The following is a 25967-nucleotide window of genomic DNA, read 5'->3' as shown; positions in this document are numbered from 1 at the left end:
CACACAGATGTATGTATTACTATACTTGTGAGGACGTCAACATTTTAGGATGGTTAATTGACGTACATTTTTTCCCATTTTTTGGGTGCAGTTTTTAACCCTAAATTCAAAGCCAAAAATAGCCGATCTACAAGCTATTTTCGAACGTAGTTCGATTTAACGTAGTTAAATCAGCCATAACTCCACACCTATAACCTCTAAATGCCTATAACCTCAAGCACAACCTGAATCCTAATTGTAACTCTGAAAAGTTAATTTTTTCTTTCTTTCATTTGTTTATCTTTTCTTTTTTTCCCCTTTTTTTTCAAACAACCATTTCTCTTGTGAGGGCCACTATATTTCTCAAATTCTACTATACGTGTGGGGACAATTGGCCATCACAAGTATAGTACACACACACACACACACACACACACACACACACACACACACACACACACACACACACACACACACACACACACACACACACACACACACACACACACACACACACACACACACACACACACACACACACACACACACACACACACACACACACACACACCCTCACACTTAGACGGTGACCCAGTCCCAGAGAAAGCGTTTTGTTTGTAGAACGTCACTCTCTGAGCCATTTTCCTGTGACTGAACGGAAGCCATTTATGTGTTAAAGAGCCACTTCTTGCTTTAAGAGGCCCGCTGCGTTAACATTGATATTTGTTATCATATCAGCTCTGATGGAGCGTCACTTGGCACACATTCCCCACAGGGAATCAATCCCTTATTTGGAAACTAAAAAGACGTGTCCCTCGTTGAACTGATACGGAGACACACTGTGTTCCTTATTTTTGTGAATCAATCAATGACACACAATACAGTACCAGTATATATTAAGGTATATATTTACTATAATACAGGTTGTCAACCACTTACTGTAAACCCTCTAGACTTAGTATAAACTGGACCTGAGTTGTCTCTGCACTTGGACCACTTTTTTTTGTCTACACCAAATGTCTTTGCCAAAAATAGCAGATCTACAATTGATTGATTGATTGATGTAGTTTATTTAGAAAGACATGAGAATAGTACATGACAGTACATAACAGTACATGGAAGTACAAATTCACAATACAAGGTCTACTAAACTGGAACTCTCATTAAGCACTAAGCTTGTTTAAGATGAGAACCCCATGCACACAAATCATGATGAAATATAAGAGGCAGGCAGATATACACACTACTATACAGAATGTCATACAATCAGCTTTCAGGTTACTGGTATGACGAGAGAAAAAAAATATATATATATACAAAAGAGGAAAATGAAGGAGGGGGGGGGTAGGTTAAGACTTAGACAGGGGCCATTTTCGAATTGCAGCCTCCTGAAGGTGTATCTTTAGGGCAGTTTTGAAAGTGAGTAGGGTTTTACACTCCTTTACTCCTTTTGGTAGGGCATTCCACATTTTTGATGAATAGCATGAGAACGAGTTCATTCCCTTAGTTGAGCCAAATCTGGGTTGAACATGATTTGTGGAGCTGCCTCTGGTGTTATGATCATGGACTGCATTAACATTTTGGAAGTATTTTGACAAATACAGGGGGATCCCAATGTTGTGGTGTATCTTGAAGACCAGGCCCATAGCAAGTTGCTGTACTCTGTCCTCAACCCTCAACAAGATCACAACACGTCTGCATGCGAAGTGTTGTGAGATTGTAGTTCTGCTATTTATCTTGCTGATGTTCCCCCCAGCATATGGATGCATGGGGTTGTAGTGGTTAATATAATATACAAAAGCTGTACATAACGTGGACAGTATATACAGTGACATTTTATCCTTTTCTGGGCGTCCCTTATTTTCCCGCCGGCCGGGCGACCCACATTCCTCTGGCTGCAGAGACACCCACATGATATGCCCTGTGGTTCTGGACATAAACCATATTAGCTCTTCTCCCAGGCCTGGGATCGAACCGTTCCGCTCCCTTCCCTCCATATGACTCCATCATACTGTCTCCTTCTCCTCTCTGCTCTGATCTGTCTTAATAAACGCAGGAATATTGGTCAGTAGTGAAAGTAGAAGCACTCCGATTTTCTTTTTTTTACTGAAGTTAAAAGTAGCAATACCACAATGTAGATTTGAGTACTTTTTCCACCTCTGGCTAAAGTACAAAAGTATTGGCTTCATCTATTGTAATGCAGAATTTCACCAATTCACCGATTTCATTCTTTTGTTTTCTTCCCCCACACCGAATCTTTCCTAAGATAGCAGATCTACAAGCTCAACACGTCGCGTCTGGACAACAATCTCCATTCATCGTGTGCTATATTATCACACACAGAGAGTGTTTGAATTGGTTCTATTTGAATATGCAACGGTCCTCCGTCCTCGCCTGGCAATGAATCAGCTTCATGCCCCATGCTAGAGAGAGAGATAGCGGGTTTCATGAGGCGGATCGTAATACAGATTGTGGTTTGATTGAAAAGCGGGAGACATCCAGCCCAGCGAGCAGGACACCTGAGGGAACACAGTCCCTTCATTATCTGTGTAATATGCGGACAAGATCAAAGAGTCAACGCCTTTAGCTGCCAGATCTTAGGGAGCCACTGTGCCAGAGTTAATGTCCACACATTGGTATCATCACGGCTTTGATGTTCCTGACAACACAGGAATACTGTTCTGTATGTGTAAGACTGTAGGGTATAGTCTGCTGTCCGGTGCACAAACACACACAGTCGGTGTTAATCAGACCTGCGCTTTAGCTGTTTATCTATTAAAGGCAGTGTGACTAAGTACATGTACTCAAGTACTGTACTTAAAGGTATCATGACATTCATTTTCACTTTTTTTATTTTCAATGTTTTATTTGGGGTTTTATGACCTCAATTACACCCAAAAAACCTGAACTTAAAACATTCAGTGGATTTTCTGTGGTCTGGAGTTTTCTGAATAATTAGGCTGAAAAGTAATCTGAGCTTGGCCCTTCGACAGTGAGGTCACAGTCGATTAATCCCGCCCACTCTCTTCCTCGCCCCTCCCCTGCCCTATCCTTTCCTTTGGGGGGGGCGGAGCAGAGGCGATGATTGACAGGCAAAATCCTTCACCAGCGACACCCGCAGGCAAAGATTTCTTTTTTCATTGCAGTTGAAAAGGCTTTAGAAATGTGAGAGAAAAACACCTGCTATGGATCACTGGAATGGAATTTTCACTTAAAACTTTTTGTACACTTTTGAAGGACCAGGACAAAGACTTTGAATGTGGTGTAAAAGTGAATGTCATTAAACCTTTAAGTACAAATTTGAGAAATCTTTACTTTACTGGAGTGTTTTCAATACTTCAATACTTTTACTTCTACTCCACTACATCTCTTCTACTCCACTACATCTCAGAGACAAATATTGTACTTATTTACTTAATTACTCCACTACAATTATTTGAAAAATGTAGTTACTAGTTACTTTGCAGATATAAATTATTATATTATAAAACATACATTAGCCACTTCAGCCCTATTTTGTACGTAGGCTATTTGAACACAGCAGATCTACAAGCTCACAAAGCGACAGACAGACAGACAGACAGACAGACAGACAGACAGACAGACAGACAGACAGACAGACAGACAGACAGACAGACAGACAGACAGACAGACAGACAGACAGACAGACAGGGGCGAATGCAAGATACTCCACCCCGCTGCCTTTAGCTTGGCAGTAGAGAGCAAATACAATTCAAAATGTCACATGATGTGAGTACATGTTTGCGCAGGCAGATGATCTGCTGCCACCTCTGAGATCTAATCACAAAAACAGCCATCATCTCTATCTCTAAACACAACCCTCTGTACATGTTGGACTGGAGATGAGAGACACATTTTCAGGCTGATACAGATACAGATTCAACCTGCTTGCTGCAGCTCAGTGTATTTTAAGGAGCTGAAAATTACTCCCAAAATCTCCAAGCTGTCAGAGAATGTGTGTTGTAGCTTTACCACAACACAAAGGACACATGATAGCCATCATCTCATTAAGCTTTTTGTTTTGGTTTACATTGATAAAACACAAAGTGCTTAAAGGCCATTATGCGTGGAATACAGTATAGCAGCCTTTTCCTTTAGTGCAATGTTTTTCTTCCAATCATGCTTACACATCAGCATGAATCAGTAACTCTTAACATCATGAAATTGCTCAGCACCATATTTCTTCTCAGTGATACTGTAACAAGATTAGAACCAGAACAATAATATCAAAACATAAAGTGTTTTTGTTCTGTTCAGAGCACAAGGTTCAAACTCTGAGATTATGGGCCTCTTTAATTCAAGCGGTTTCAAGGTCTTGATTTTGTGTTTGTTTTAACTTATAGTGACTCGCCTCTATCCATGTGATTAACTTCATTCAAAGTTCATCCCCTCCCCCGCTCGTGTGCACATACGAGCACGAGCGAGAGCATGTGACGGGCACACACTTGCCCCGCCTGCTCACTGATCACAGGCAGCCTAGAGTCAGAATGTGCTCTGCTCGATCAAACTTTTGGTTTGATAGGAGCGGATTGGCGGACCCCCTGACGTTATGTGGCTTTAGTGTTTTGTAATAATGTGTTTTATGTGATGATCACGTGACTGGATCACAAGATTTTTCAACTTACTGTGGTCTAGATGAATGATATTACTTGAATGTGCGGAAGGACTCAATCTAATGTAAAACACAAAAAAGACAAAAAGGACCCTAGCCCGTAGTTCTACGGCTTGGCGGATAACGGGTGGATTTACCAGCCCGTAGATCTACGGGCTTGGCAGGCAATGTGTTAAAAGTATAATAAGTATAATACCAACCAAACCATCTTCTAGTGGTGTATTTGAAACAGTTATTATTATTCATGGAATATCCATTGAGTACTAATGCTCTTATAACGCACAAAAAAAAAAACTACATTTATTTATGACTGGGAGCAACAGTACAACCAGTTATCTACAAGAAAATGAACTTTGATTCATTGTCTTATGATAACATTGTGTGTAGAATTATCCAGGGCTTTCAAGCACCTGAAGTTTACGGTTATTATTGTAATTATTATTATTTGTGTTCGTTTATGAACCAAAGTTATAACTGAAGAGGTAAACGCCTGCATATGTAGAATAATCTATTATTATGATGTAACGGTGGCGTTTGTATTGACATGTTACCTGTGCATGTGGCCTTCTAGTAGAATTTATATTTACTATCTTATTTTCAGATGGATATTTAGTCATAATAGGTACACATATATACAGATTCTAAAGGCCACAGCTCTGACCTGTGGTGTTGGGGTCCACGGCGGGGGACTTGCATGTGTCACATGAGAGTCACATGAGAGTCACATAAGAGTGTTGATTGATTAGGTCAGATGAGGAGCTGGGGGACGGTGGCTGTTATAGAACAAACAGTACTAAAGCCTGTGTTTCCACGTTTAGGTCAATACACAAGTCACATGATTAATCAACAGAAGGTTACACCCACATGGGTAGACCAAACCCATATAAATAGAGAGAATGCTCATTAAAGGGACAAAGTGTTCTAAGCGTGTAACTAACTAGTTACCAGGGTGTTATTGCTGCGTTCGTCATTTTCCATTGCGAGCTCCGAGGGATTGACGGTAACAATTGAAAACGTGTTTACACAACGATAAATGTATAATATTTCTGATTATGTTTTATAGTTCTGTGTGTATATTTCATGTCAGTAATTTGTTGTTGTGTTGTTGTTTGTGTTTCCTTTTCTATGTTTATAACCTACTGGCCTAAAACTGTTAGTGTATGTTTGTATTGTACTGTATGTTAGTATTATAAAACCATCAAAGACAAGGTTCTGAGTTGTGCAACTTAAATACCCTTTACATCTTTGCATAGCAAGTGTGATTGGTAGATAATTGTACAATTGATACTCATAATGTTATCGTTGTTTTGTGTTCTAGTATTCCTCTGGTGTAACAGCATCAGGGAACATTCCAGATCAGGGAACGGCAGGGAGCAGCAGAGAAAATGGCTTCCTGTTTCACTGTTCCGAAAGAGGAGCTGACCTGTCCCGTGTGTCATGACATCTTTAAACATCCCGTTGTGCTGTCCTGTGGCCACAGCTTCTGCAAAGACTGTTTGCAGAAATGGTGGATGGAAAGTTCGACAAATAAATGTCCTTTTTGTCAGAGAAGATGCTCCAGAGACCATCCTCTTACAAACATTGTTGTGAAGGACCTGTGTGAGAACCTCTTGGAGGAGAAAGGCCGGAGCTCCTTGTTGGTGATCTCTGAGGTCCTCTGCACCGCACACGGTGAGAAGCTCAAGCTCTTCTGTCTGGACGACCAACAGCCGGTGTGTCTCGTGTGTCGCAATTCAGAGGAACACGCGGGACACAAGTTCTTACCTGTGGACGAAGCGTCTGGACCTTGCAAACAGAAAGTCCAGGAATCACTGAAGCCTTTAAAGGAGAAACTGGACGTCTTTGATAAAGTTAAAACAGATTACGACAGAACAGAAAATCACATCAAGGTTCAGGCCAGGAAAACAGAGACACAGATTAAGAAACAGTTTCAGAATCTTCGTCGGTTCCTACAGGAGGAAGAGGAGGCCAGGATCGCCGCCCTGCGGGAGGAAGAGGCTCAGAAGAGTCAGGAGGTGAAGGAGAGGATTGAGGGTCTGAGCAGAAAAATGGAAACCCTCTCCAATGCAAGCCAAGCTGCTGAGGACCAGCTGAGAGCCGACGACCACGTCTCATTCCTGCAGAACTACAAGACCACGATGGAGGGAGTCCAGCTCACCCTGCAGGACCCACCGCCGGTCTCAGGAGCGCTGATAGACGAGGACAAACACCTGAAGAACCTGACCTTCAAAGTCTGGGACAAGATGAAGGACATTGTCTCCTACACTCCTGTGATCCTGGACCCCAACACTGCTAGTCCATATCTCATAATGTCTGGAGATCTGACCAGTGTGATATCTTTAACATGGAAGCAGAAGCTTCCTGACAACCCAGAGAGGTTTGACTACTGGAGACAAGTCCTGGGTTCTGAGGGCTTTAACTCAGGGTCTCACAGCTGGGATGTTGAGGTTGTACACGATTGCACATGGGTAGTAGGTGTGTGTGTGGAGTCTTACCATAAGAAGGGAGACACAGGGAGAGGAGACTGGCTTATACATTTTCATAGGGGTAAATACACAACAGTCTCCTCATCAGGGCCTGATGACGAGGAGACTGTTCTCTCAGTGAATCAGAAACTCTGGAAGATCAGAGTCCAGCTGGACTGGGACAGAGGACAGCTGTCCTTCTCTGATCCTGATTCTAACACACACCTACACACCTTCACACACACTTTCACTGACACACTGTTTCCATTCTTTGGTCATGATGGTATTAAGTCTCTGAAAATGTTACCAGGGAAGATCTGTGTCACTCTGGAAAACCACAGTTAGAACATCTAGCCTCCAATAAGAAACCTACAGAATATATTGATCTGGTATTGATTAAGGGCTAATATTCTCTGGCAGGTCATTAATTATCATTTTAAATCGGTTGCAATAATTATTTAATTCATGTATCATTCAGTTTAGAATGACTTTGGTATTATAGACAGACAGACAGACAGAAAGACAGACAGACAGACAGACAGACAGACAGACAGACAGACAATGTAGAAAATACTCTGTTACAAGTCTGGAATTCAAAATGTACTTGAGTAAAAGTATAATAGTATTGGCATCAAATGTAGTTAAAGTATCAAAAGTAAAAGTACTCATTATGCAAAATGTCCCATTTCAAGTTTTCAAAACTTTGCAAATCTTTTGAAAATAGCAGATCTACAAGCTCACAATTTGTTTCTATGTGATGATGTCTGTTGATGTATTTAATCTTATTAAAGATGATGAGAGTATAAGTCAGACGTGTGTTTGTAACAGTCAGCATTCCCTGGAACACATTATTTTGAGATAATATATCAAATACATATCTAAAAATGTTCCCTAAATCATAACAGCATATGTTGCTACAGTATATTAGTTATCTGCGCTATTCAAAAATAGCAGATCTATGTAGATATGCTATTTTCGAATACAAAAAAGCCTTTTAAGAACATACAGTACTAGAAAAGCACAACTGGATAATGGAATTTAAATCATAACGTATTAAAATAACATTACAAAGATGATGCTTGAAATAATGGCGATACAGATTAATGGAGAGAGAGATAATAACAAGTGTGTGTGTGTGTGTGTGTGTGTGTGTGTGTGTGTGTGCGTGTGTGCGTGCGTGCATGCGTGCGTGCGTGTGTGTGCGCACGCATATGCGTGCGTCCGTGTGTGCGCGCATACGCCTACCTGCCTGCATGCATGCATGCCTGCGTGTGTGTATGTGTGTGTGTGTGGGGGGGGGGGGTGCGTGTGTGTGTGTGTGTGTGTGTGTGCATGCATGTGTGCGTGCACATGCGCGCTTGTGTGTTTTCAGCCAGCTGCGATCCTTTTTTTAACAGGTTCAACAGGATTGACCTATAGGGTGATTGGACACCTGCCAAGGCCCGGCCTTCAACTTCCCCCCCACCAATCACAGTATAGAGAAGAGAAGGGTGGTCCCAGCCGAGGCCCCTAGAGGCTTTGGGGGGTCCAGACAGGATAAGGAACAGGGCAGCAGGGTCCTCAATGCTGCTGACACAGCCAGTCCAGCTGGATAGAGTCCAGTTTCATCACTGAAGCCTGCAAAGAAACAGCTCCACAACAATAATAATGAGAATCAACCTTATTGCCACATCGCTACAGGTTTAAAGGAGTAGTTCACCCAAAAAATTACTTAATTTCTATCAATTACACACCCCAGATTATTATTTTTTTGTCGCATTCCTAAGCCAATAATTTGATGACCGGCGGAAAGATGCTAATGTATCCGGTAGGAGACTCAAAGTAGACTCTTTGAGTCTCCAAAGTCTCCATGAATGCAATGCTTCATGGGGTGTGTAATTGATTGAAAATAAGTAATGTTTTCGGTGAGCTATTTCTTTAATTCATTAGGACCGGGAACCCATCTGTGTCATTTTAAGATTCCTTTGGCTACTCGGTGCCGCGCTATGAGCTTGTAGATCAGCTATTTTTTTTAAATCGTGAAAGTTTGTGCAAATCTTTGAATATATATATATTTTTAAAGCGAACATTTGTAACTGAAATCTTTAATTGCCTCTGGGGGGGTCCATGGAACAAAATATTTGACAAATGTTCGCTTATATTCAAAGATGTGCACACATTTTCACGATACATTTTTTTTTTGCGGCTCTACATTTTTTGAATAGCCAAAGAAATCTTAAAATGACACGGATGCGTTCCCAGTCTTAATGGATTAAAGAGGTGGGTGAAATTTGTTTTTACAAAACCTCCTTCATTTTGTCGTTTAATCAAGTAGAACAGGCACAGGAGATGTAGTGGAGTAGTAGAATAAATATTTAAAAATGCAAATACTCAAGTAGGCTACAGTAAAAAAAAAAGAAAAATACCTCAAAAGTGTATTTATAGGTACAGTACTTGAGTAAGTATCTTCTCTGTCGGGTGGAAAACCTCATACAGTATGTCCAAAACTGAAAAGTTGCAGATCTACAAGCTCAATACGTGTCGCTTCGCGCCGCGTTTCGAGCTTGTAGATCTGCTTCTTTTTTTATACATTTGTGTGACGCTGTAGTATGATCAAGCAGGGCGTTAATTTACGAAAAAACACCAAAAAATATATAATAGGTTTCTGCCCGACAACAACGATATATATGCTCATTTTCACTACTGAACGTGCAAAATATACCTGTGAGGCATTTCCCGTGCTGCTGCCCCCCTCCCCCTCCCCACTACAGTAAATCCAACCCATACACACCTCTATTTTCCGCAACAGCAGCGCCTGGGCTGCCTTGTCATCTACTTTTCTTCTTCTCTTCCCCATCTCTTCTCATCTCACGTCTCCATCAATTCAGCTTACCAAAGCAAAGCTGCTATCTAGGATGTTGTTCTTTTTTTTCTCTCCTTTATTTCTTTGATTCTCTCCTCCCTCTGCACGCAACCATTGCATTAAACCATTAGGACCGGGAACGCATCTATGTGTCATTTTCAGATTTCTTTGGGCTATTCAAAAATAGCAGATATACAAGCTCATAGCGCGGCACCGAGTGCCGCGCTATGAGCTTGTAGATCTGCTATTTTTGAAAAATCTCGAATTTTTTTGCAAATCTTGGAATATATATATTTTTAAACATTTGTAATTCAAATCTTTGCTTCTGGGGGGGTCCCTGTAACAAAATATTTTGAGATGGGGGTCTGCGGCCAAATACATTAACTAAAAATGATTTTAAAATCCTGTACAGTATGTCGCTATATCAGTGGTGCTGCTTTTCCATGTCAAGGACCCCCAAAATGATAAATATTTGGCCACAGACCCCCATCTAAAAAATATGGTGTTCCCCCAGAAGCAGTGATTGGAAGTGAAAAATGTTGCTTCAAAACACATGTCTCAGTGGCACACTTTGATAATCATTGGACTCCCCATCCACTACCACTGGGAGACTGGGTTTGACTCCCGCTTGGGACATTACTTTTTCAAACAACCGCGGACTACTTTTTTTCGCCGATAAAGTATAGTTTTGGACCATGACGGAGGCGCGCCGACTCAGCAGACCTTGAGGCCGAGGAGGCGCGCCCAAGCGCCTCCAGGCGCGAGTGCCCGCGCCGACCGGCCGATGGTCTGCTAGTCGACTAAGCGCCGTCCGAGTTATGTACCGATAGGCACAGAATTGTAAATGATGTTGTGGGGACTGCGTTTGCCCCAACTGCCACTCACTACACTAACATAGCCCGTCAGCCCCGCCCCCTCGCCCCCTTGTGCTTCAACTGCATGGAATAAGGCTGTTCGGGTGTGTGTGTGTGTGTGTGTGTGTGTGCGCGCGTGCGTGTGCGTGTGTGCGCATGCGTGTGTGCGTGCTCTTTTGTGCACGTGTGCATGCGTGCGTGTGTGGTGTGGGGCTCATGTCTGGCTTGCATTGCCCTCTAGCGTTGGTTCTACAGAATTGCCTGGGGGGCGGTGAAAACAAGCGCTCCCCTTTCAATTTCCCTGGAATGCCAATTTCCCTGTAACATTCATATTATTATTATATATTATATTCAAAAATGTGCAGATATTTTCCAAGATTTTTCAGAAAATAGCAGATCTACAAGCTCATAGCGCCTCACTCAGTGCCGTGCTATGAGCTTGTATATCTGCTATTTTTGAATAGCCCAAAGAAATCTAAAATGACACAGATGCGTTCCCGGATTGAATGGGTTAAGAGCTATTGGCGGAGCAGGTGACAAGATGACAGAGGAGAGAGGAGGAGAGAGGAGGAGAGAGGAGGAGTGTAGGCAGAGATTGTAAAGATTCCACTGGACAGTATATATGGTTATTATTCACTCTGCCTGTAATGCATAATGATCATGCATGTTGTTTCCCCTCCCTCTCAACTATAACGGGCACAGCGTATGGCTGTGTGTGTGTGTGTGTGTGTGTGTGTGTGTGTGTGTGTGTGTGTGTGCGTGCGTGCGTGCGTGCGCGTGCGTGCGTGCGTGCGTGCGTGCGTGCGTGCGTGCGTGCGTGCGTGCGTGCGTGCGTGCGTGCGTGTGTGTGTGGGCGGGTGAGGAACGTGACAGGAGTTCCTATATCATGATCATTTCAAAAGGCCCTGCTTGCTGAAGAAGCCCTATGACCCATAGGATTTCAAGATGTCAGGGGCCACCGGGGGGTGGGGGGGGGGGCAATTGGAAAGGACAGGAAAATGAAAAAAAATGAATATATATAAGCTAGAAAAGTTTGCTCCTCAGAGCACAGGTCTCCACCAGGCCGGGTTGCCATATAGACCCAGGGCCCGCAAGCTTTGGAAGGCAGTCATAGCCAATTGGAATAGAATTGGCTGATACTGTACATATTGATCACATCACTCCAGAGAAAATGCGTATGCCGATTTGTGTGGGGTTTGACGTATAGCATGAAGTGTGTTTTGAAGAAAGCGCACAAATGGCCGGGGTAGTAGCAAACAATGCGTTTTGCCAAAAATACTAAATAGCTGAAAATATTGTCAGGCAGAAATGTGTGTGAACTATTATTATTATTATTATTATTACTATCCACGGATTCCAGGGGTACATTTTGACTTTAGGACTTATACGGTTTAAGAGTTATAGGTCAAGAAGTGCAGTGTTCTGTTCTCATTTTATGTTACATGCAACGCTTTGGGAAGCCCTGCTGTAACCGATGCCAAAGTCACTATTCCCTGAAAGTGACTGAGGGAACTTCAGTCACTACATATCGTACAACTCAATGATGCATTCAGTGTAATAACTGCCAAACTGTATGTATATAATATGGGTATTAGTTTTCTTCTGCAATGTCAGCTTCCTTGGTGTGCAGGACAAGTTACACTATGGACTATATTCTAAAAGGTCAATAATTTTGAACTGAAACTTGGCTAACTACACCATCCAACTTCACTACCTCTGCACTGTTCTTTTTACTCTGAGAGTGTACGCGGCTCTTTTCAAATGGCAAAAAATGCATATAGGGCTGAAGTGGTTGTTTTGTAATCAAAATCTTTAACTATTGTAACTAACGTTTTCAAATAATTGCAGTGGAGTAGAAGTAAAAGTAGCCTACTGAATTGGAAATGCTCCAGTAAAGTATAAAGACATACAATATTATACAAGGGATCTTCAATACTAGGGGCAGTAAAAGTGCGTACGTGCATGCGTGCGTGCGTATACGTGCGTGCGTGCGTGCGTGCGTGTACAGTAGATCTTTTGTATTCAAGGTTGAAATGTTGTCTTCTCTCGTTGTGAATGTATCATTTCTCATTCTGTTCTATTTCTAGCGCACTGACTCGCACTGAGGAGGAGGTGAATTGAAATTCCGTCACACCTGCAATGGCAATAATAAAAAAAAACAGGAACTGGACTGAGGTTTGTTGTCTCCGCCAGGCCGAAAGGCATGGCGAGAGAGTATGTTTTACCCCCTGTCCGTCCGTCCGTCCGTCCGTCCGTGTGTGTGTCCGTGTGTCCGTCCGTGTGTCCGTCATTTCTGTCATTTTGTGTACAGCTAATCTCCGGCACCGTTGGCTTGATCGCAGAGAAACTGTGCACACACACTCCCTGGATGCCAGAGCAGAACCTCTGGCCCAAATTTTTCACATGGGCCTGTTATAGCGCCACCAGGAGGCCGCTTTTTGCAAAACACATTTTTGGACAGTACTCCTACAGATTTTGGCCAAAAATCCCCCAAATCGGTACACGGTATCTCTATAGTCATTAAAAGAAACGGCTGATTTCAGATTTTTCATATTCCATCCTGATTGGCAAAAATTGGCTTTCAAAGTTTGCAGGAGTACTCCGTTTGGAACAAAATGCCTCAAATCATGAACACAGCATGCAATTTCCGTGAAATTTTGCTCACACATTCCCATTAGGCCGAGGAAGAAATGCCATTTAAAAATGTTCAAATCAGCCTCATGGTGGCGCTGTAACAGGCCGATTCGTGTTTTTACCTATAACTGCACCGATCAGTGTAAAACTTTGTGTGCACACTCTCTAGAGGCCAAGGAAAAACCTTTGCCCTGCATTTTTCACATTTGCATTTTATAGCGCCACCAGGAGGCAGACTTATGTAAAACATTTTTTTTATATTAAGCCTTCAGATTTGATCCAAATTTCACGCAAATAGGTACACATGATCTCTATAGTCATGTGATCAAGACGGATCTGTTTGATTTTTCATATTCCATCCTGATTGGCTAACATTGACTGTGTGTTTGCAGGAGTGAACCGTTTTGAACAAAATGCCGCAAATCATGAACGCAGCGTCCGATTGTGGTGAAACTTTGAATGCACATTTGCACTACGTTGACGAACAAATGCCACCCTTTTAACATTGGCATGTTATAGCGCCACCAGCAGGTCAAAATTAGCAAAACACATTTTTAGAACAAAATAACTCAAATCATGAATGCAGTGTCCGATTGCTGTGCACAGCCTAGGAATAAATGGCACCCTTTTCACATTGGCCTATTATAGCGCCACCAGGAGGCCATAATAACCTACCTGACCTGGCGGAGACTTGTGCTCCGAGGAGCACTTTTTCTAGTTTTGTTTTGTGGTCAGAAATTATGATTACACTGGTTAATGGTTGCAGCTTTGTGTCAAAGGAGAACAGCAAAGCCTTACTGTACATGAAAAGAACAGAACAACAGCGGTGTCTTTGCCCTGAGGAAGACTTTCTTGGAGAGGAAGGTACTAATAGAAGAGAGAGAAAGAGGAGCACAGAGTCACGGTGGTGTAAAAGCCCAAAAGGAGGAACACAACAAAACAAGAGAAGTAGAAAATGTGAGTGAAAAATAAATGAACGAGGGGGAAAGATGATGAAATGAGGAGCTAACACGACAGAGACGCAAGAGAGGGAGAAGGAACTGGTGATGATGGATGGATGGAAGAATAATTAAAGTGGAAACACAAGTCAACAGACTGTTAAAGAAAATGGCAGGCAAGAGCTTCCTATAAAACCCCTCAGAACTCAATGAAGTGTTCAGAGACAAGCTACAAAGACACACACACACACACACACACACACACACACACACACACACACACACACACACACACACACACACACACACACACACACACACACACACACACACACACACACACACACACACACACACACACACACAGAGGTGACAAGAAAGAGTGTAGGGGCTACAGAGTGAGGTTTATACAAAGATTGAGGGAGAGAGAGAGAGAGGTGAGCAGAAAGAGAAAGAGAGAGAGAGAGAGAGGTGAGCAGAGAGAGAGAGAGAGAGAGAGAGAGAGAGAGAGAGAGAGAGAGAGAGAGAGAGGTGAAGTAGCAGGGGAGAGAGAGGCCATCAGTGTACGAGCCCTCAGCGATGAAACATGGTGGAGGGATAATGAAAAGGGTTCCGCTCGGTCACACCCGACATTAGGCCGGCATCACGCTGACCCCAAAGTGTCAACAAGTTAATAGGCTGGAGATCGCTGGCACTGTTTGTCACCGTGCCACCGTCCCCCCGTCCCTCCGTCCCCCCTGTACCCCCGTCCCCAAAGTCCCCCCCCGTCCCTCCGTCCCCCCTGTACCCCCGTCCCCAAAGTCCCCCCCGTCCCTCCGTCCCCCCGTGCCTCCGCCCCCCCCCCCGTCCCCTCGTCCCCCCGTCCCCTCGTCCACGGACACTGATCACTCACACAAATGCTCTGAATACTGAGCAGATATAAATACACCTCTGCATGGGAATTATTAACCACTTAAACCCCAGCAGCATCTACTCTACTGTATCTGGAGGGGAACATTTAGTGTAGAGGGAGAAAAAAGCAGAGACAACTCAGGTCTGTTTTACTGAAGTCTAGATGGTTTAAGTGGTCTCACACACCCTGAAGACTGAAGAGAGAGAGTGTGTGTGTGTGTGTGTGTGTGTGTGTGTGTGTGTGTGTGTGTGTGTGTGTGTGTGTGTGTGTGTGTGTGTGTGTGTGTGTGTGTGTGTGTGTGTGTGTGTGTGTGTGTGTGTGTGTGTGTGTGTGTGTGTGTGTGTGTGTGTGTGTGTGTGTGTGTGTGTGTGTGTGTGTGTGTGTGTGTGTTGTGAGGGCCAAATGTAGTAGGGTTTTTAAAACAGACCTTGTGAGGACAATTCTCATTTTATTTTATGGTTAAAAATATATATTTTTTCACACTGCAAATACACAGCCATTCAGCATCACCAGGCCCAGTTCAGAGCGTTGCAACATTCACAGGAGCCACCTTAAAATTAGGGGTCATACTGTAGCACCACCTCTCCCTCGCTTGCTGTTGTTCACTAAAGCACTGACTTGGAGCTGTGGTCAGTGTTCATTTTGACAGCAAATTCTGATTTAGTCTTAGTCTTTTGAATAACACATCATTTAGTCTTAGTCCTATTTTAATCATCTGAAATAGTCTGGTCTTAGTCGATGAAATATCAAAATATTTTGAGTCTTAGTATTTTAGTCTTATAGTCTTAGTCAATAAAATGAACACTGCATGGTGCCTTAATACCAGTGTTAATTTTGACAGCAAATTCAGATTTAGGCTTACAGTCTTAGTATTTTGAATATCACACCATTTAGTTTTAGTCCTATTTTAGTCCTATTTTAGTCATCTGAAATTATAGCATTAGTCTAGTCTTAGTCGACTAAATATAAAAATATTTTTAGTCTTAGTCTTAGTCAATGAAATGAACACTGGCTGTGGTACAGACAGACTATTACTGTTGACAGCACCAGTGCATAATATCCTCATCCTGCGTGAGGATATGCACTGGTACGATCAATATGTGTCATTTAGCTGATTTAATTGTGTATTTTTCTCTGCTCAGCCCCTCAATCCTCTAGAGCATTGGCTCTCAAAGTGGGGTCCGGGGACCCCCAGAGGTCCTTGGGGAGGTTCCAGGGGGTCCCCAGCAAGATGTGTTAATACAGCATCACAATCATTTTAACCATGGCTATCCTTGAAAATTCTTGAAAATGTTTAGACAATTTTGAAATATTTCTCATTTTGTAAACACAAATCTTCTCTTCTAAGGGTCCCTATAGCACAAAACATTTTCAGATGGGGGTCAGCAGCCAAACATATCATTTTGTGGGTCCTTGACACTAAAAAGTTTGAGAACCACTGAGCAGGGGTCTTCAAGAGGGGGTCCGGGACGCCTAGGGGGTCCTCAGAGTTACTACAGGGGGGGCCACCAAATCGTTGTGTGATATGATATTTTTTACATTAACCACTGTCTTTTCTGAGGAGAACTTTAGACAAAAATAGCAGATCTACAAGCTCACTGCACCTCGCGCTGCGAGGTGTTGTGAGCTTGTAGATCTGCTATTTTTTGGCAAAGAGGTATAGGTGTAGAGGGTTAAAAAGAGCTGACCAAGTTTAAAAATAATGAGTTTAATCTGCAACACTTTTTTATACAATATAGAGGGGGCCCCTGCTTCATCTCTCTCTCAACTAGGGGGTCCTTGGCCTGAAAACGTTGAAGACCCCTGCTCTAGAGTACTAAGAGGACTAAGACTGATGCCTATATTTTCTATTGTTGTTTTTCAGCTATGAATATTCTAATGTACTGTATGGTGGTTTAGTTGGTGAATCCAGACGAGAGCGGCCCTATGCAGGCACACGATCACGGTCAAGGTCAAGTTTATTAGTCTGTCCCAAACTGGGCAATTTATTTACACATCAGCACATCATTACCATCCTCCCAGATGGAGATGGGCCTGTCAACTGTCCCCTGAAACTAAACAACAGCCACCTCCTCCTGCTTCCCTTATTGATGGCATAAATGGAAGTAGGTATAAATGAGAATTTGAGAATTCATATTCAGGATTTAAGGGATGAGAGCTGCCTGCTCTAATAGATCACGCTTTCTTAAAGGACAACTTTGTTTTGTTTTTACAACAAGGGTTATTTTATTAGTTTGTAATGATAATAATTAAAAGATGAGTATAAAAAAAAATTGCTTTCTATCGTTATAGTGACTTTAGTGATATTTTAACTGGGGGGCGGGGGCATTCGGTCCATTGGTAAATAGTCATGAACGCAGCCTCCGATTTCCGTGAAACCTTGTACGCACATCCCCACTAGGCCAAGGAAGAAATGCCACCCTACATTTTTCAAATCAGCCTCGCAGTGGCGCTGTAACAGGCAGAGTCACGTTTTGGCCTATACAGTTCAAGAGTTATAGGCCAACACGCTGAATTGTACCCCCACAATCTTGCTAGCCCCCCTCACAACCCCCGTTAACATAGATATACAAGATATACAGCAGATATAAGCTCATAGCGCAGCACTCAGTGCCGCGCTATGAGCTTGTATATCTGCTATTTAAGTATATATAATAAGTATAAAATAATGCTTTTTTAGCTCAAATCTAAAAATGACACAGATGCGTTCCCGGTCTTAATGGGTTAATGCAAACACATCTCCACACAGCATCACCGGGACCGGTTCAGAGCCATGGGAGCCATCTCCACACATGAGTCACAGCCATCTGACCACCTGAAGGTCAGGTCAGGTCGCCCAGGTGTTCTATCATCACCAGGCCTCGTCTATCAGAAGCTCCTTAGACCCAGATGTGAGTCCACTCTTACATGGAGAGCTGGACTATATCCATGGCCTTGTGGAAGTGGAGTGCATTGCTTGTTTTTGAAACCTGAAAAGAAACCTTGTTTTAATTTAACGCAATATTAATTCATTTACATTTATATAATCACAGCTAAAGCCTGTGTGAGGATAATGCACTGGTGCTATCAACAGTAACATGTTTGACTTATAGCTCTACGTCAACAAGTGCTGCAGTGTATTGCAAGTGAGCCTTTCCTCACCAATGGCAGAGTTTCTATAGAACAGTACTCTGTGGTGATAAGTTGGATCACACACCACAGATGAGGACCATGATTCAATAAGTGGCTTATCAGTAAAAAGCAGCACCAAACAGAAAAAGTCTTTAGTTCAGTTCAATTTATTCAGTATCTTTTGGGACAAAGAATACATATCTGTGTATTATGTACAACAATGCAATTTTAGAACAAGAACACAATTTGGTGGCACAATCTCAAACAAGTCCATGGTACAGGTAGTCACGTCCATTTGACATAATAGATAATGTCCAAGATGCAGAAAAAGGAGAAGCATAATGCTTATCAAAGCCCTATACCCCTGGCTCAGGTTGTATCAATAAATCAAGTCGTCAGTGTTTACAGCCAGTGGTGGAAAAGGTACTCACATTTTTTACTTAAGTAAAAGTATCAATACTGCAATGTAGAAATACTCTGTTACACCCTGTCAGGTGATAAGAAGCGGCTCGCTAGCTCCTCATGCATTGAAGGAAGCATCACTTCAGTTCGGGGCTCTCCCCAGGCTGGCAGAGGGAGAGTAGCGCCCAGGATTACAAGCTTAGGCAATTTGCACTGGGTAAAAAATGGGTTACAAAATAGTGGGATAAAAAAATGATTAAAAAGAGAAAAAACATGTACCTAAAACATTCAGTGCTTTATAAAGCAACAGTGGTAGCTTTAGTACTATTTTGAAATCAATTATTTGACAGACAGACAGCCAGTAGAAATATCTAAGAACTGGAGTGACATATGATCCACTTTCTTGGCATTAGTAAGGACTAGAGCAGCAGCGTTCTGAATCAACTGCAGCTGTCTGATAGATTTATTAAATGGAGAACCTGTGGAGACACCGTTACAGTAGTTTGAGTCTACTGAAGATGAATGCATGGACAAGTTTTTTACCAAATCCTTGTGGAGACACAAATCCTTTAATCCTTGATAGTAGGCTGACTTTGTAATCGTCTTAATATGGCTGTTGAAATTCCTTTTCTGAGTCTTATTACTACAAGAGCAGTTGAATCAACAATGAAAGCATTAAGCATGAATACATTATAAATAAATGAAACTATATTGTGCGGCTCCTCTAAATATTAAGGCTCCAAATAAGTGGCAGATGAACAATGGTTTTTCTACAGCCTTTTCAGAAAAATACGTGCTTTGTAACTACATTTATGAATACTGAATTGACCTTGTGTTAGCTGCCAATAGCTGCCACAATCAGAAGATAGCAGACCATTCAAATGCTAAAGCGTGTTGGAAAATCAAGCATTTCTGGTCATAACAATGAGAGAAACACTCTCTCTGTAATTAGAAACCAATGTTGCTGTTTTGTCGCAGGCAGCTGTGAACCATCTCCATCAAATACGATGGAGTTGACACTGACAAGTGGCAATATTGTGACCGACACCAGTGGTGTAAAGTAACTAAGTACATTTACTCAAGTACAATTTTGAGGTACTTTAACTTATTTTTTACTTTACTGAAGTATTTCCAATTGTCTATACTTTCGGTTCTACTCCACTACATCTCAGGGGCAAATATTGTACTTTTTACTCCACTACAATTATTTGAAAACTTTAGTTACTAGTTACTTTGCAGATATAAATTATTACATTATAAAACATACATTAACCACTGTATCCCTATTTTATACCTGGGCTATTTGAAAATAGCCGCTCTACAAGCTCACAACACGTCGCATCACGACGCGTTGTGAGCTTGTAGATCTGCTATTTTCAAACATTTTAGTACTTTTACTTTTGGTACTTTGAGTACATTTTGATACCAATACTTTTGTACTTTTACTCAAGTAAATTTTGAATTCCGGACTTTTACTTGTAACAGAGTACTTCTACAGTGCAGCATTGATACTTTTACTTAATTAAAACATTTGAGTACTTTTTCCACCACTGAGCGACACCCATACCACCCACATTCTCTCTGCAATGCACGACAGCACCCCATGTTGTTAAAGTGATCAGTATCACCAAACAAAACAGCTCATTGTAATAATAACAGTGTGTTCTATTCCTCGATAACACCAGATTATTGTACTGATAATACTGTTGACACTGTTAATATCGGTGTATTCGGTTGATTTCACACTGCGATTGTTATTTGTTTAGGCTCAGTGTGGAATAATGCAATTCGCCTCTGTTGGGTGGAAAGCCAATATGTCCAAAACTATTATCTTTTCAGCATTTCGAGCTTGTGGATCTGCTACTTTTGATGCTTTTGTGTGACGCTGCAGTATGATCAAGTAGGGCGTTAATTTACTGGGGGGGGGGGAAAGTACAAAATAGTATGGAGGTGAATGACACTGTAATTGTATACACTGTAATTTATTGCTGATGGTGTATTTGTGATGCCGTTTATAAACCATTTAAATAAAATTTGGCACAGGAGTTAGTTTTAGCACTTTCCTAGACAGGGTCTGTGACACAGAAAGACGTTTGACTAAAGCAGCGTTTGAAGCTTTAAAGCAGTGATTTTGGAACATTACTCCTCCATTACCTCCCAACTTTGGCATCCCCATTTTGGACATGTTAAGGTGAAAATTGCCAGATCTACAGTACAAGCTCGCAGACACGGTAGTCACATTGTGAGCTTGTAGATCAGCCATGTTTGGCATCCAATGAAGTATGTAGGGATTTAAAGTGACTTGGAAACAAATCAGACAACTCAACAGACACTAATTTCACCAAACGATACAACTTCGATACGATACGCACTTTTTTATTATGAAAATATATGGGGGAGAGAAAATGCAAACAAATAATTATGTTTTTGCATTATTCAGACACAAACTTGTAGCTTTTCAGCTACAATAGCCGTTTTGAATCCAAATAGGGCAATAGTGTGACACCTGACCCGGAAAAAAAAAAACATGTCACCCTTTTCACCTCGGGGCTGTTTTCAAGCCTGATTATTGTAAAAAAAAAAAAATCCGATATATTTTTTTCCCAAAACGATACATATCGTCACGAAAACGTATCGCGATATATCGCGGGACGATATATCGGCACACCCCGCTACAGTACCAGACTTGCATAAAACTAAAGTTAAAGCTCCAGAAAAAGAAGGAAACGCCTGGCTGGAATCAGAGACTGTGTAGAAAGTATTGTGACGATTCTCAAAGTGGGGTCCAGGGTCCCAAATTGACCCTGTACAGTTCTCAACTCTGAGAGCGTACAAATGGAACGGGTCCATTTGTACGGTCCTCTACATTCCAGGTCAACCATGAGAGTGTTACGTTTACCGTCCAATGTAGTGGGTTCCTGTACTCATGAGCTATGAGGATAACAGTCAACCAAATGCATCTGAATATCAAAAGATGCTCCATGGGTCAAACCATTTTAACACATTTATTTTCAAATACAATCCATGGAGTGAACGGTGACAGGCCACTTAATGCAGATGTTAAATTCAGTAAAGTTTTGGTCTGTCCCATTTGCTTTCCTAAATGTTACAACGATGACAAATGCTCCCACAACTTTTGCTCTGTGCACCAGGGAATTTCTCTTACGAGTTGCAGCGTTCAATTCACAAATGACAGAACAGGATCTACTGAACAACCAGATAGTGGATGAATTGATTTTAAAAACCTTTATTTTCAGCTTTCAAAGACAAGGAGTAAACGATGGACATCAACTCTTAAAAAAAAAAAAAAAAGCCAGCCTAAACAGTCTTAAGGGATAGTTCACACCCATTTTCTCTCGATTAATCACCCCATGGAGACTTGAATTCATGGATATGTTTTTGTTGCATTTCTAAGCCAATAATTTCATGACCAGCGGACATGTGTGTAAACTCCGCTGGTCATCAAATTATTGGCTAAGTAAAAACAAAACCCATGAATTCAAGTCTCCATGGGGGGACTAAATCGAAGAAAAAGTCATTTTGGGGGTGAACTATCCCTTTAATGTTCAGAGCGAGTGAGGGTCTGAACAGAGAGATGTTGACCGTCTCGGCTGGATTCTGAACTGCAGAGCGCTGATGACCATGTCGCGCTCCTTTACACTACTGGGTGTCTGTCGACCACATGGACACACAGGAGCCATCCATCTGCTGGCTGGAACCGCATGAAAAAGTCTAAAGCTATAGCACCATCATCTGAGAAATGAATGTCCTTATTCATTAAAGGGTTACGGTAGTTCAGATTTTTTGAGTATTTTCTGTAGGAAATACTTACCATTAATGTAGTGGTTGCAAAGTCAATTAATACCTTTGCAACCACTACATTGGTAAGTATTTCCTACAGAAAATACTCAAAATCTGAACTAACCCTTTAAGGTCCATATGAACCAACTGGACTCCTCTGGGTGGGTTGGGAGGCTCAAAGCTTCCTGGAGAACAGCAGAGTCCCATGATCTGTGATGAATAGAGAATAAACCCATTAAAAAAAAAAATCAGGAAAGCATCGTGTGTCTTTTAGATTATATAGTAACATATGTTTAGAACAGTGGTTCTCAAAAATAGCAGATATACAAGCTCACATCGCGTCACGCTGCAAGCTTGTATATCTGCCATTTTTGAAAATTCGAGCGTTTGAAATACATTTAACACAAATCTTCTCTTCTGGGGGTCCCTGGCACAAATATTTTCAGATGGGGTTCCACACACACCTCAATTTGTGAGTCCTTGGCTCAAACTTTTTTCTGAACTACTGATTTAGAAGGCATTTTCGGCCTCAGGTCTAAACCATTCCAATTGGGGAACGCATCCGTGTCACTTTAGATTTATTTGGCCATAAAAATAAAAAAATAGTAGATATACAGGCTCATACCGTGGCAGTCGGTGCCGCGCTATGAGCTTGTAGATCTGCCACACACACACACACACACATTTTTAACTCAAATCTTTGCTTCTGGGGGTCCCTGGAACAACATATTTTGAGATGGGGGGGTCCGTGGCAAAATGCATATTATTTTGGGGGTCCTTGACATGAAAAGTTTAAGAAACACTGATTATAGCAACAAGTTTTTTTTTTTAAACTGTTAGGATCTAGAAGACATTATGTAGAAACCCCAATAACCCCATATTTGAGTTACAAATGTTAGCTATACATCTATATATGCACAAATCGAAGACTTTTGAAAAACTAAAAAAGCAGACTTACGGGCTCATAGCGCAGGGTGCCACGCACATCATGCAGGACCCACAGCCTTGTCTCAGGAACACTGATAGATCGATGTGGCCAAACACCTGGGCAACCTGACTTTTTTTCAGACCTGGGAAGAGATGACACAGCCTTATCCTGGACCCCAACACTGCCTGTCGGATGACTTGAGGTTTAATGTCAAGTCACCTGAGACTTAGATCTTCTGCTCCAGGAACACATTCTGATGGTTCAACCAGTATATGGAGATGGTGGTGCTATGACGACCCTTCATGTGAGACTCATGTTTGGAGATGGCTCCTATATGAAATAACTGGGCCTGAACTGGGCCTGGTGACATTGGATGGCTGTGTGTTTGCAGTGGGCGAGACCGCAAAACACACACACTCTCATCTGGATTCACCAACTAAACAAGGAAGAAAACAAATACACATTTAGATTACAATATAATCACAGATAAATCACTGTATGAGGATTACTGCATGGTGCTATAGCATCAATAATAATCTGTTTGTCTTACCACAGCATGCCATGCAGACTCCATGTCAACAAGGACTGACTCGTGATCAGCAAGTGAAGCCTTCATCTCCAATGGCAGAGTTTATATAGAGCAGCGCTTAGTGGTGATTGGTTGATAGCTGCACGCACGCACAAACGCACACACGCACACACACACACACACACACACACCACACAGGTGATGCAATAAGTGGCCTCACTCTTTCCTTGAAACCATTGTGGGTTGATTCAAAAGTCTTATCTAAACATGAATCATCACAATAGCAGACCATTAAAATGCTTTTTCTTTTTTAAGTATTGCAAATCAAGCATTTCTGGTCACAAAAATGACAGAATCAGACTGTTAGCTATGATTATCTGCTTAAACTGAAAAGGGGGAAGTTGCTGTTTTGTGGCAAGCAGCTGTAACCCATCTCCATCAATTAGCTGGAGGTGACTCTGACTGACTGACAGTCAATAATAGAATATTGCCCCCATATGCTCTCTGCAATGCACAGCAGCACCCAATGTTGTGAAAGTAGCAGATATGGCAGAAGTACTCTTCCAGTCTGCCTATTAAAGACAGGGTTTAAGAGTTCAAAAAAAGTTCTCTAGAACTAGATGAGGAACATGAAGAGGGCTCCCTGGAACCAAATATTTTATTTGTTTTGCGACACCGCCATACGGCGGAGGATAAATTAGCCAATGAGGAAAGAGAAAATCAACATGGCAAGATGGAAGAGAGAGAGAGAGAGAGAGAGAGAGAGAGAGAGAGAGGGGGGGGGAAAGAGAGAGAGAGAGACCCACCCTGCAGGCAATTGCTTCAATTGCTACTATAGTTGTTTCTTTAAAAAAAATAAAAAACAAAAACGGCCTTTGAGGATGAAAAATTGATCGATGGGTCTATTTAATCAAGAGCCGACTGTCCTTTAGAGTACCTTGGGCTGCAGACGAGAGCAACATAAAAAATGGGATGCTAAGTTTTACAAGAGCATTCTGACATGCGGTATAGTGCCTCATTCATTTCCCCTGTCACACATGCTACCCCCCCCCCACACACACACACACACACACACACACACACACACACACACACACACACACACCTCCCACCCCCCCACCAGCACACACACACACACCTTCCCCCCCCCACCAGCACCTCCACCTGTCGCCTCACCTCTCATCAATAGACCATATTCACACGGCGGCCATATTGGAATTTAACATTGAAAGTGCCACCCCGTTGCCGTGGAAACGGGGTGGCACTTCATTGACTTAATAGCAACATGGCCGCCGTGTGAATATGGTCTATAGGAGATGGACCAGTGCATAGATATAGAAACCTAGATACCTCATTGGCCTCTGCAGTTCATTGGGGCGACTGTTATCGCAATACACGGCTCTTCCGCAGGGAACCTGTCACTCAAAGTGACTACTGGCCAATCACAGCGCTCACAGTGCGTTGACTACTGGCCAATCACAGTGCGTCTTTTCCGGGACTTGTCAGTGCAATGGTTCTCAACCAGTGGTCCGGGAACCACCAGTGGTCCTTGAGGGGGTTCCAGGTGGTACCCAGCTAAATGATGGAGAGTTGATAACCAAATGGACCCTTATAGATCTTTAAATCTTGAGTATAACATTTCACACTGTCAAGAGTCAAATTGTTAAACATCTGCATTACTTACTAAACAAGTACACAATTAGAGAACGTAAACAATTGTTATTCTGACAACATCTTATCGAACGATAACATATTCTAAGTTTTGGGTGTGAGAGGCTAAAGCTTATCAAACGGTGTTCCGTGACTCAAATGCTGAATAAATAATGGACCTTGATATGAAAAAGGACCATGTCTCTTATTTGAATTTCACAAATAGAGTGTGGAGTTTGCCAAGTTCGAACTAACTATATGCTGCGCACAGCTGCTGCCTCTCAAAGGGTTAAGAGCTGGGTTACAAAA

The 25967-nt window shown here is 42.1% G+C and overlaps 1 protein-coding gene across 1 annotated transcript; it reads left to right on the top strand.

The window, feature by feature from the left end:
* Positions 1-5997: 5997 nt before the first annotated feature.
* LOC308090036 (zinc-binding protein A33-like) lies at positions 5998-7422 on the top strand (the record flags this gene model as incomplete). Its single annotated transcript, XM_080435062.1, has 1 exon — positions 5998-7422. One exon carries the CDS (start codon positions 5998-6000, stop codon positions 7420-7422), a length of 1425 nt encoding a protein of 474 aa, XP_080291188.1.
* Between the last annotated feature and the right edge of the window lie 18545 nt (positions 7423-25967).

This window comes from Gymnoscopelus braueri, assembly GCF_963280865.1.
Source record: "Gymnoscopelus braueri genome assembly, chromosome: 8".
Lineage (NCBI taxonomy): Eukaryota > Metazoa > Chordata > Actinopteri > Myctophiformes > Myctophidae > Gymnoscopelus > Gymnoscopelus braueri.
Note: the sequence above shows the minus strand (reverse complement) of the source record. Positions and strands in the feature narration are given on the sequence as shown.